The following is a 12819-nucleotide window of genomic DNA, read 5'->3' on the forward strand; positions in this document are numbered from 1 at the left end:
AGACAAAGTAGATTTAAAAACAAAGCCTATAAAGAAGACAAAGAATGGCATCATATAACAATAAAGTGAAAAGTAAAAAAGGAGGATATTATGCTTCTTAACATATATTCATGCAACTCAGAAGCACCTAAATATATAAAGCAAATATTAAATGACATCAAGGGAGAAATTGACAATAATACAATAATAGGAGGGGATTTTAACACTCCACATACATCAATGCACAGATTATCCAGACAGAAAATCAATAAGGCAACAGTGGTCTTAAATGACACAACAGACAAGTTGATTTTAGAGATATGTACAGGACGTGCATGTGTGCATATTCAGTCGCTCAATCGAATACAACTCTTTGTGATCCCATGGACTGTAGGCTGTGTGGCAAGTCTGTCCATGGAATTTTCCAAGAATACTGAAGTGGGTTGTCATTTCCTAACTTCAGGGGATCTTCCTGTCTCAAGGATCAAGCATATCTCCTGCATCTCCTGCACTGGCAGGCAGATTCTTTACCACTGAGCCACATGGAAAGCTGTATCTACAGGCCATTCCAACCTCAAACAGCAGAATACACATTCTTTTCAGTTCAGTTCAGTCGCTCAGTCATGTCCAACTCTTTGTGACCCCATGAATCACAGCACACCAGGCCTCCCTGTCCATCACCAATTCCCGGAGCCCACCCAAACTCATGTGCATCGAGTCAGTGATGGCATTCAACCATCTCATCCTCTGTCATCCCCTTCTCTTCCTGGCCCCAATCCCTCCCAGCATCAGGGTCTTTTCCAATTAGTCAACTCTTCGCATGAGGTGGCCAAAGTATTGGAGTTTCAGCCTCAGCACCAGTCCTTCCAATGAACACCCAGGACTGATCCTTTAGGAAGGACTGGTTGGATCTCCTTGCAGTCCAAGGGACTCTCAAGAGTCTTCTCCAGCACCACAGTTCAAAAGCATCAATTCTTCAGGGCTCAGCTTTCATCACAGTCCAACTCTCACATCCATATATGACCATTGGAAAAACCATAGCCTTGACTAGATGGACCTTTGTTGGCAAGTAATAGCTTTGTTTTTGAATATGCTATCTAGGTTGGTCATAACTTTCTTTCCAAGGAGTAAGTGTCTTTTAATTTCATGGCTGCAATCACCATCTGGAGTGATTTTGGAGCCCAAAACAATAAAGTCTGACACTGTTTCCACTGTTTCCCCATTATTTCCCATGAAGTGATGGGACCAGATGCCATGATCTGTTTTCTGAATGTTGAACTTTAAGTCAACTTTTTCACTCTCCTCTTTCACTTTCACCAAGAGGCTTTTTAGTTCCTCTTCACTTTCTGCCATAAGGGTGGTGTCATCTGCATATCTGAGGTTACTGGTATTTCTCCCTGCAATCTTGATTTCAGCTTGTGCTTCTTCCAGCCCAGCGTTTCTCATGATGTACTCTGCATCGAAGTTAAACAAGCAGGGTGACAGTATACGGCCTTGATGTATCCTTTTCCTATTTGGAACCAGTCTGTTGTTCCATGTCCAGTTCTAACTGTTGCTTCCTGACCTGCATAGAGGTTTCTCAAGAGGCAGGTCAGGTGGTCTGGTATGCCCATCTCTTTCAGAATTTTCCACAGCTTATTGTGATCCACACAGTCAAAGGCTTTGGCATAGTCAATAAAGCCGAAATAGATGTTTTTCTAGAACTCTGTGGCTTTTTCCATGATCCAGCAGATGTTGGCAATCTGATCTCTGGTTCTTCTGCCTTTTCTAAAACCAGCTTGAACATCTGGAAGTTCATGGTTCACGTATTGCTGAAGCCTGGCTTGGAGAATTTTGAGCATTACTTTACTAGCATGTGAGATGAGTGCAATTGTGCGGTAGTTTGAGCATTCTTTGGCATTGCCTTTGGGATTGGAATGAAAACTGACCTTTTCCAGTCCTGTGGCCACTGCTGAGTTTTCCAAATTTGCTGGCATATTGAGTGCAGCACTTTCACAGAATCATCTTTCAGGTTTTGAAATAGCTCAACTGGAATTCCATCACCTCCACTAGCTTTGTTCATAGTGATAAGACTGATCATAAACTAGGCCACAAAACAAGTTTCTACTAATTTAAAAGGACATAAATTATATCAAGCATTTTCCCGATCACAATAGTATGAAACTATAAATCAGTTACAGGAAGGAAAATGGGAAAAGCACAAGTATATGGAGGTTAAACAATATACTACTAAAACTCCCACATCTTTTATGTCTACTGCATTGGCAGGTGGGTTCTTTACCACTAGAGCCACCTGGAAAGCCCAATCACTAGTAGTGATATTGAATTTGTAATAAAGAAATTCCCAAGAAACCAAAGTCCAGGATTGAGTGGTTTCACAGGGGAATTCTGTCAAATATATAAAAAGGAGCTAATACCCATTCTTCTCAAACTATTCCAAAAAATTTAGGGGGGCAGAACACTCCCAAATTCATTCCTTGAGGCTGCCATTACCTTGATACCAAAACTGGACAAGGATAATACAAAAAAGGAAAATGATAAGCCAATACTGCTGATGAAAATAGATCTAAAAAGCCTTAACAAAATATTAGCAAGCCAAATTCAACAATATATAAAAATGATCATACACCATGATCAAGTGAGATTTATTCCAGGGATATAAGTATGGTTCAATATTTAGAAATCAATCAATATTAAATAGTACATTAATGAAAGGATAAAAATCACAGGACAATCTCAATAGAGAGAGAAAAAGCATTTGACAAAATTCAACATCCTTTCACAGTAAAAACTCTCATCAAGGTTGTTATACAGTTATCATATCTCAACATAATGAGGCCATTTATGACAAACTCACAGCTAACATCATACTCATTGGGAAAAAACTGAAAGTATTTCCTCTAAAGACAAAGATGTCCACTCTCACCACCTCTATGTAACATAATATCAGAAGCTCTAGGCACACCAATCAGAGAGGGAAAATAAATAAAAGGTATCTAAATTGGAAGTGAAGAAGTAAAATTGTCACTATTTTCAGATGATATGACACTATACATAGACAACACTAAAAGTGTCCACGCAAAGAACTAATTAATGAATTTAGCAAAGTTGCATGATATAAGATTAATATACAGAATCTGTTGTTTTTCTATATACTTTTAATGAATAATCACAAGGAGAAAGAAAATAATTCCATTTAAAATTGCATCAAAAAGAATAAAATACATAGGAATTAACTTAACCAAAAAGGTAACAGACTTAAACTCTAAAAAGTATAAACCAATGATGTAGGAAATGAAGATACCCTGTGTTCTTGGAGTCAAGGAATTGATACTGTTAAAATGTCCATGTCCATCAAATACCCATGAAATTTTTCACAGAATTAGAACAAATAATCCTGAAATATATATGGAACAAGAAAAGACCCTAAATTGCCCAGGTAATCTTGAGAAAAGAACCACCAATCTGGAGGTAACACACTTCCTGATTTCAGACTATACTACAAAGCTATAGTAATCAAAACAGCATGGTACTGGCAAAACAGAATAGAGAGCCCCCAAAACCCCACACACTTATGGTCAATTAATTTACAACAAAGGAGGCAAGACTGTACAAAGGAGAAAAGACAGTCTTTTCAATAAGTGGTGTTGGGAAAACTGGACAACTATGTGTAGAAAATGAGATTAGAACATGTCCTCACATAACACACAAAAATAAACTTACACAAAAATAAAGATCTAAATGTAACACCTGAAACCATAAAACTCCTTAATTAAAGAAAACTTAGAACACTCTTTGATGTAAATTGTAGCAATTTTTTTTGGATCTGTCTCCTCAAGTAAAAGAAATAAAAGCAAAAATAAACAAATGGAACCTAATTAAACTTGAAAGCTTTTGCACAGCAAAGACAACCACTGACAAAATGAAAGACAAGCTACAGAAAGGGAGAAAATATTTGCAAATGATATGATCAACAACAGGTAACTACTTGAAATATATAATCAACTCAGATAAGTGAATATCAAAAAACAAACAACCCAACTGGAAATGAGCATAAGAACTGAATAGACATTTTTCCAAAGAAGACATACAGGCACATGAAAGGATGCAGAACACTGTTAATCTTCAGAAAAATGAATATCAAATACACAATGAGATATCATCTTACACCTGTCAGAATGACTATCATCAAAAAGACCACAAATAACAAATGCCGGTGGGGATGCGGAGGAAAAGGAACCTTATAGATTATTGGTGAGAATGTAAATTTGTGCAGCTACTATCAAAAGCAGTATGGAGGGTCCTCAAAAGACTAAAAATATAACTACCATATGATCCAACAGTAATTTCATTCATATATCTGAAAAAAACAGAACAAAATATACATGCACCCAATGTTAATAGCAGCGTTATTTACAATAACCAAGATTTGGAAGCAACCATTAACAGAGGAATACATAAAAAATTATGTTGTATTTATACACACAATGGATTATTACTCAGTCATAAAAAATAATGGAATTCTGCCATTTGCAACAACATGGATGGACCTAGAGGTTTTTATGTTTAGTGAAATAAGTCAAATACAAATACCATGTTACCACTTACATGTGGAATCTAAAAGATAAAAGAATTCCATGAATATAACAAAACAGAAACACACTTAAAAATATAGAGAACAAACCAGCGGTTACCAGTGCAGAGGGGAAAGCGGGGAGGAGTGAGATATGGGTATGGGGTTAAGAGATATAAACTACTATGTATCAAACAAGCAACAAGGATACATTGTACAGCACAGAGAAATGAAGTCATTATTTTATAATAACTTTAAATGGAGTATAATCTATAAAAATCCTGAATCACTATGTTGTATACTTGAAAACTAATATTCTAAATCAACTATACTTCAATAAAAAACAAAAGGAATGAAGGACCAACACATATGACAACATGGTTAAGTCTCAAAAACCTTATGCTGAGTGAAAGAAGCAAGATGCAAAATATCATGTATTGTATTATTCCATCTGTATTAAGTGTCCAGAAAAGGCACGTCTTCAGAGACAAAAAATTTATTATTGATTGCGTGGGCTGGGGGTAAGAATGAGGAGTGCTTGCAAATGGGCATGAGGTATCTTTTTACAGTGATGGACATTTTTCTAAAATTGGAATGTGGTGCTAGCTATACAACTCTGTAAATTTTCTTTAAAAAAATCATTGAGTTATATCCTTAGAGTGAGTTTTATAGTATGTAAATTATACCTTACTGTTAAAAAATAGATATGAAACCACCATGCCGTTTTATATGCAATTCTGACTTTTATAAATAAACCTTCTAATACAAGACTTTTATAAGATAGGGAAGGCAGCCCTGATACACAAAAACAGTATGACAGAGGTTCCCAAAAGTTTGAAAACTAATCTTAATATTCTCGCTCCACACATGGATGAGTCACATGGCATTAGTGCCTGACACCTAATAGGCCTCAATAAATGTTTACTGGACAGAAAATTAAACCATCTTTACAGGGTGACTTTCCCCCCAACATACCATCCACTTGATAGATGAAATGCAGTTGATTAGGGCATTTTTTCCTTAAGAAAACTTACATGAAACATCAACATCTCCAGGGAAAAAGTTGTCTTAGGTAGTCAGAATCATTTACTAGGCTATGATGAGGTAAGATACTAACTCCTGTGTGCTACAGACCCTCTTGATTTAGTAGTGGGTGTAGACCTAGGTTGACCAAGGTTTAACTGTGCATCAACAAGAGTCATGGTAGAGTAACGGAGGTGGAAAAACTGTACATGGGCTTTCCACCATCATCGCCTATACATGACCCAACTCACTTGCACTGACATTTCATTTGCTCCCTAACTGCAAAGATGGCTACATACCCAGGGGAGTAAATGGAATACTTGGTGAACATTGCAGTCTGCCATAGCTGCCATCAAGGGGCCTTGTCTCAGGATTCTTTTCCACAGCTAGAGACAACCTCCTTCTCCATCTAACTGATTAAGAACCGCTAATCAAGAAGTTAGGATAGATGACCTTCAGATTCTTTGAAGCAAATTTTGAAGGACACAAATATTCTGCGTGGTATCCCTGAAGCACTTTGCTTTTTGGAGAGGAGGTGGTCCTTGATTCACCTTCTCCCCACCCCCCACCCCCACCACTGGAAGGATATCATCTGATACATGGTAGCAGCTCATGGAGAAGGAAATGGCAACCCACTCCAGTGTTCTTGCCTGGAGAATCCCAGGGACGGGGGAGCTTGGTGGGCTGCCGTCTATGGGGTCGCACAGAGTTGGACACGACTGAAGCGACTTAGCAGCAGCAGCAGTAGCTCATGGAGTATATGGAATTGAATTTTGTCTCAGAGAAACAGGTCAGGTGAAAGCCTACAGTCTGAGTACGAATATCTCCCATCTTCCCATGGTATTCTTCAGTCACAACTTTTTTTTTGGTTGACATTCCCTCAAATCAGTTAAATAGAACCAAGAAATACAGGTAAATTCTGAGGGAAAAGGAGCAAAAAATGATGCAATGTAAACAAACACTTTTACTGTTTTATAGCACCACAACTATCACCTCATCTATACATAATATTTTGTTATATATTATTATACATAATAAATAGTGCTAAACAAAAAATAAGATCAATGCTTTAGAATAAAAGAAAGAAATGAATCAAGATTTATGTTATTCCCATGTGATGGTATTTGGAGAAAATGTCTGATGAGGCTGCTACCAATCCACATTCCATTATTTATAGTATTAATATTTTAGCCCCTTAGCTTCTGGTCCCTGTTCTTGAAATGTCAGTCTTATCTTTTTCAAATATTACCTTTAAAATCCAGGACCAAACTCCTTAATTCTGGCAATTTTGACTTTCTGTGTAACATTCTCATGCTTTTTTCTTTTTTGAAGATTAAAACAAGATCCCCAAATGAAACTTCTGTTGCTCAGTTAATTATTCTTTACGCTGCACATATTCAGTAACAACTCACCCACTATCTAGGATGCTATTTCTTTTTTGACTGAAATTTTGCCCATTGCTCAAGTCCCAAATGGGTCTTAACCCCACTGTGAAACTCTCCCTGAATATTTCTGCTCTACTGGCCTAAGCACCTGAAGAACCTATGGTCTACAACAGTCATCTACGCACCAGGAACTATCCAGAAGTCTTCATTAAACTTTTTGAGTCTCCTTCTCCCAGGTAGACAGAGTATAAGCTTCTTTAGAGACTATATTACATTATTTTATATCCCCATATATGGATTAATAGAGGACACTCAAGAAATATTTATTGCATACCTACTCTTGAGCTAGGCCTTGTAGAGGAATAAATGTGCCAGTAGGTGTATTTATTAGCTGAATTAATGTTTGAAGAATCATTAAGTTTTTATATTTTGGAATTTTACATTGGGCTGGATTTTTTTTAAATGCTGCTACTCCAAATTAAGCTTTAATATACATCATCCTCATTTATCAGTATTTCCTGAATTTATATTTTAGTTTTAGTGAAAATATCATTCTTGAAAATATAAATGCTGGACTTCATTTTTGAGAATTTATCCTTACATTCATCATCTTCTGATTCTATTTCATATACCAATATTATGTTTTCCCTTGTCATTAGCAGATATGTCCCTGGATCTCCAAATCTACATCTATACACAAAACTTGCGTCCAAAGATTATATCTTTTAACAGCTGGATTGCCTATTATGCTAGGTATGATAATATACAAAGAAAAATATCTATTTCCCCTAATAATTACAATAACATTATTAAGTGTTCCTCTAAATCCATATTAAAGCAATAACAAACTACAGATTCTTGGAGTATAAAATAATCTTTAGTAAATTTTATTACCTTGTTCCCTTTACCATTCAAAAATCCATTGCTAATCTGCGAATAATGTTCTTTCTAAAAGAAAAACACCCTCTGAAAAACTCCTCCTGCCATTCTTGCATTATGCCAGCAGTTTATTTGCTTTTCCTTTGACATCTACGCCTTTAAAACTAGCAAAAGAAAAAAAAAAGAGAAAAGTTTAACTCTCACATCTCTCACTGTGTCGTAAAATCCTTTGTCAATTACCCTGTGTGCTTGAGAGTTGTCCGTTTCTTTTTCGATCGAACTACAGTTGTCTCGGCACCCTGATTTACCAGTTTGATCCACGCTGTACTGGTTTTATCAGTTTGGTGATTCTTTTTACAGATTGAGCACCATGATAAAAGTCTAAAAGTTGGGCAATTCCAGGCTAAATTGGAGCAGTCTTTTCCCGTAAAGCTACCCGGTACCACACTAAATTCCAGGGAGAATGAATGATAGATTATGCACCAATAGGGAGTGGAGAAGAGTATTTTGTCTAAATTTGCAACCCAATCCTTGGGAGCCAGAGGTGGGAATTTTAAAACGGGGTTGGTCTTTTCTTTGGAATTTTCTTAAAGGGGTATCACTGCCCGTTGATGTTAAAGTTTACCGAACACTGCCAAATTACTGGTTTGGATTAGAGGATTGCCTCCACCCCCCCTTGTTTTGAGTGAGGCAAAATGTGAAACTGACACTTGACAAATTCAGACAACTTTTAAGAGTGTCCATAGGATAATATGGGCTGCCGAAGTGGCTCAGTGGTAAAGAATCTGCCTGCGATTCTGAAGACGCAGGTTCTTCGATCCTGAAGACGCAGGATATCTAGGTGGGGAAATGGCAACCCACTCCAGTATGCTTGCCTGGAAAATTCCATGGACAGAGGGACCTGTTAGGCTATAGTGGGTGGGGTGGCAGAGTCCGACCCCACTGAGCAGGGCACACACAGGATAATATATTAATACAAAGAATCACATGGCTACTTTTGTGTCAGTTTCAGATGGTAGACGTTATTTTGCCATAGGTCTTATTTTTAGTTAATGTAAGTCTGCTCTGTTATCTCTAACAGTAATTAAGTAAACCAATATAAATCTATAAAGTCAAGATTGCTTGACAATGAACCAGTAGTTTAATCAACATCAAGCTTTTCAAAGAATAACAGTGGTTTCTTAAGAGGAAGGTTTTTTAAAACTTCATTTCAGAAGAAACGTTGTCACACTAACAAGCAAGGAATTTAAAAAGTATTTTGTACTGTTCCCTAACAATGCTTGGATCTTTTTTTTTTTTTCCCTTTTTACCAACATGAAAGATTCTTCCTTTTATGACTCTGCTGACACGGGAATATTTTAAAATATTTATTGATAGACTACTCAGTCATGCTAGGAACTGCCAGAGTATTTTATTCACTAAATTGTTAGTGTCCTTTTAACGATAGTTTCTCGCAGCGCACTTCAAGTATTTCAAGAGCAGAGACTAGGTTACTGCCTCACGTTTGGAACGAACTTGCCAGCGCGCAGTGACTTCTTTTTATACTGTGCTTTAATAAGCTTACTGCTGTTGCTGCTGCTACTGCTAAGTCGCTTCAGTCGTGTCCGACTCTGTGCGACCCCATAGACGGCAGCCCACCAGGCTCCGCCGACCCTGGGATTCTCCAGGCAAGAACACTGGAGTGGGTTGCCATTTCCTTCTCCAATGCAGGAAAGTGAAAAGTGAAAGTGAAGTCGCTCAGCCGTGTCCGACTCTTCGCGACCCCATGGACTGCAGCCTAACAGGCTCCCCGGTCCATGGGATTTTCCAGGCAAGAGTACTGGAGTGGGGTGCCATCGCCTTCTCCGAATAAGCTTACTACTTGATCACTAACCTTGGCCATATTACAGAAAACCACCGGGTCTCAGTTGTGACCGTCAAACGAGTATAATAATACTATCTGTGTCATAGGATTGCCATGAGAGTTAAGTGAGATAACCTGTCCACAGATCTTAGAACCTTGCCTGGTACACACTGGGTGTTATTCTTCTAATTTCTTAACGTATGTATTGAATACGAGGACAAGTGCGTCAGTGAACGTATGAACAAAAGAACTAATAAATTACTGACTGTCCCTGAGGCCGGAGCCAGCTAAACCACCCTCTCAAAACTCTGAGCACAAACCTCCACCTCAACCGTAACCCCCGAAGCCAGAGCCGGAAGCAAGGACCGAGCCGGAGGCGGGGCCAGTAGCAGAGAAGCCGCAGTTTTGACCAATAGGCACGTCGCTTGGAAAACGAGCATCTCGCCTGACCTATCGTAAGACGGCGACCACAGGGGCGTTTTATCGCGAGCTTCCTCGCCCGGGCTCACTCCTCCCCCAAAATCTGAAGAGAGGGTCCCGCCCCGCCCAGCCCCGCCCCACTTTCGCCCGCGCCCCGCCCCGTCGCCGCCGGCGCTCCGCCCCGCCTGCCGAGCCCGGGCTAGCCGTCCGGCGCCCCTCAGCTCGGGAACGCTGGCTTCGCCGGCAGAGGTGAGTGGTGCTTTGCTGCTTCGGGTGCCTCACGTAGCAGTGCCCTGTGGCCCGGCCGCTGGCCAGGCAGGCCGAGCCTGGCAGAGGCGTCGGGCCGCAGCAAGTGGACCTTGGCCCGAGCGGGCCCACCCGGGCCTCGGGTCTCCACTGCCGCCGGGCCCTCCTAGCCCTAGGTGGTCGCAGAATCCCTTCACCGGATCAGTGAAATCCTTTCTACTAGTCTCGCTGCTTCCAAACTCTAACGGCGAGAGTGCTTGGTTAACTGGGAAAAATGGCATGTGTTCTGCCTGACTTCTGCCAGCCTTCTCAGTACTGAGAAAATAACAAACGCTTTTATTGTACGATTTTAATCCTCTAATATCCAATATTAGGAAGTTGGAGTGGGTATTCCACCGAGTTAAGTATGGAAGTCAATCGAAGGTACTCCTTTCCCTTTAAAACCACCTGCTTAAAAGTGTGTGGAATTTTCTTAAGGTGGAAAGGTTTGTTTGCTTTAAACAGTAATAGAGTGGATTGGTGTTTACCTGTCAGAAAACTCCTATGTAGGTGCAGTTGTATACAGCTAATATTAAGTGCATCATTTGCTTTTAATTGTAGATAAGAGGTACCGAAGGGAGTATGTGTGAGAAAATTATCCTGTACTGCCAATGAATGCATTTGGAAAACCATTACCATTATTTATTATTGACAGTTTTCAGATTTCATTTGTGTAGATTTCATCTGCCAAACTGCATTTTAACAGAATGTAGTGACGTTTTTACGGAGAAGGCAATGGCACCCCACTCCAGTACTCTTGCCTGGAAAATCCCATGGACGGAGGAGCCTGGAAGGCTGCAGTCCCTGGGGTCTCTATGAGTCCGACACGACTGAGCGACTTCACTTTCACTTTTTACTGTCATGCATTGGAGAAGGAAATGGCAACCCACTCCAGTGTTCTTGCCTGGAGAATCCCAGGGACGGGGTAGCTTGGTGGGCTGCCGTCTATGGGGTCACACAGAGTTGGACACGACTGAAGCGACTTAGCAGCAGCAGCAGCGACGTTTTAAAAGCAGTCAATCCTACCCATCTCTGCAGGATTTAGAAGGAAAGCCATCAGGTTATGCTGTATTCTCTCACTGGATCTAACCATCAAGGAGTGTGGGCTGTGCTTTGTGGTCTTAAATTTGTGTAAGCTTTGCCTACCGTTTAAATAGTAATAGGAAGAAACATGGGCCCTACTGAAGTTCATGAAAGGCTGCACTGTAGAAGAATGCACAGGCTTTGAAGTCGTTCATTTGGGTTGGAATTCTGAGGAGTTGCTTTCTGAGAAAACTCAGTTTCCTCATCTATAAAACAGGCTAAATAACATATATCGCAATGCAGAATTTTAAGGATTGAGAGATCAAAGCACATAGAAGGCTCAGCCTATAGTATCTACAAGCTGACCTTAGATCAGAGATGAAAAACACTCTACTGTGCAGTGTTACTCACATGGCCTACTTTCAGCAGTTCATCAGCTGTTTGAGGGCCTGCTTTGTGCTAGAGGCAGGAATACAAATGTGAAGAAAACAGTGGGATCTCTGCCCTCAGGAGCTCATGGTACAGTCTCTTGGCTAGATTTATAATAGATAGATACATCAATAAATATATAGATTATAAATTGTGGAGAGTCCTACAAAGAAAGAGGAAGAGAGAATCATTTATTTGGGATGGAGAGGTGGTTTTACATTGAAACCTGAAGGGTGTTGAGACAGTGTTTTCAAGGCTAAGAGGAGAGCAGCAAGTGATGTGAAGAGTGCGGCCCCGAGAAGCACTAGAAAAGCCCAGGACTTTGGTGAGAAACAGGAAGGGTGCTGCCAGGCTGAAGGAGTGGGTGGGGCCAGGTTGTGGAGAGCCCTCAATACCTGGCAAGTTTGATTTTTCTAAATAAACTTTTGAAGGTTTTTTTTTTTTTTTTTTAAGAACTCATGTGAGTAGGGAGTGAATTTACCTGAGAAAGAGAGGGAGACATAATTGAATTTACTTTTTTAAAAGCTCCCTGCTAAGTGATTAATGTATTACAGATTGACTGAACACAGGGAGACCAGTAAAATATATGGCCAGGCAGGAGATGACTGGTTTTCCATTTTGGCAGATGGAGAAATGTGGATTGATTTGAGGTGTATGTTGGAGATGGAAACCATAGGCCTTGTGATGGATTGGAGGTGGTGGGTGACTCATTCATGATAGGTGGGTGGAATCATTCTTGACTTCAGGCTTTCCTGGTGTTTGGAAAGACCGGGAGAGATTTGGATAGGTGATGAAAATAAAAAACTCCTATTTGAAAGTGTTAAGTTTGAGGTGTTTCTGAGACACCTAAACTGCTTCCAGTTTACCGTTTAAGTGAATAATTACCCAGGAAGCTTCCCCTTCCAATAACGATCATCAACGTTATTTCTAGCCTAGTTATCCTTGCTTCACAGAGAGAATTAAGATGTGGAAAGATTATC

General features: G+C 39.8%; 2 protein-coding genes across 39 annotated transcripts in view; one reads left to right on the forward strand and one right to left on the reverse strand.

Moving 5' to 3' along the window:
• TTC23 (tetratricopeptide repeat domain 23) overlaps window positions 1–8288 on the reverse strand; it is a 159429-nt gene extending 151141 nt beyond the window's left edge. For 10 of the 20 annotated variants that reach the window (XR_015150147.1, XR_015150151.1, XR_015150148.1 and 7 more), the window contains exon 1: window positions 8044–8288. Coding sequence is in view for 1 of the 20 variants with exons in the window: in XM_086364824.1 (XP_086220950.1) it covers window positions 8044–8045 (2 nt within the window). In the remaining 19 variants the exon portion in view is untranslated. Of the gene's footprint in view, window positions 1–7854; window positions 8004–8043 lie in introns of those variants that run through there. The other 10 variants (XR_015150149.1, XR_015150153.1, XM_086364814.1 and 7 more) reach the window with 4 other exon arrangements.
• A 1975-nt stretch (window positions 8289–10263) lies between these two features.
• Window positions 10264–12819, forward strand: part of LRRC28 (leucine rich repeat containing 28) — a 193982-nt gene continuing 191426 nt past the window's right edge. For all 19 annotated transcript variants that reach the window (XR_015150156.1, XR_015150155.1, XR_015150162.1 and 16 more), the window contains exon 1: window positions 10264–10351. The gene's annotated coding sequence lies outside the window, so the exon portion shown is untranslated. The remainder of the gene's footprint in view (window positions 10352–12819) is intronic.

The sequence above is a fragment of the Bos grunniens genome, chromosome 21, assembly GCF_055505025.1.
Source record: "Bos grunniens cultivar Pamir isolate PY7600 chromosome 21, Bosgru_T2T1.0, whole genome shotgun sequence".
NCBI lineage: Eukaryota > Metazoa > Chordata > Mammalia > Artiodactyla > Bovidae > Bos > Bos grunniens.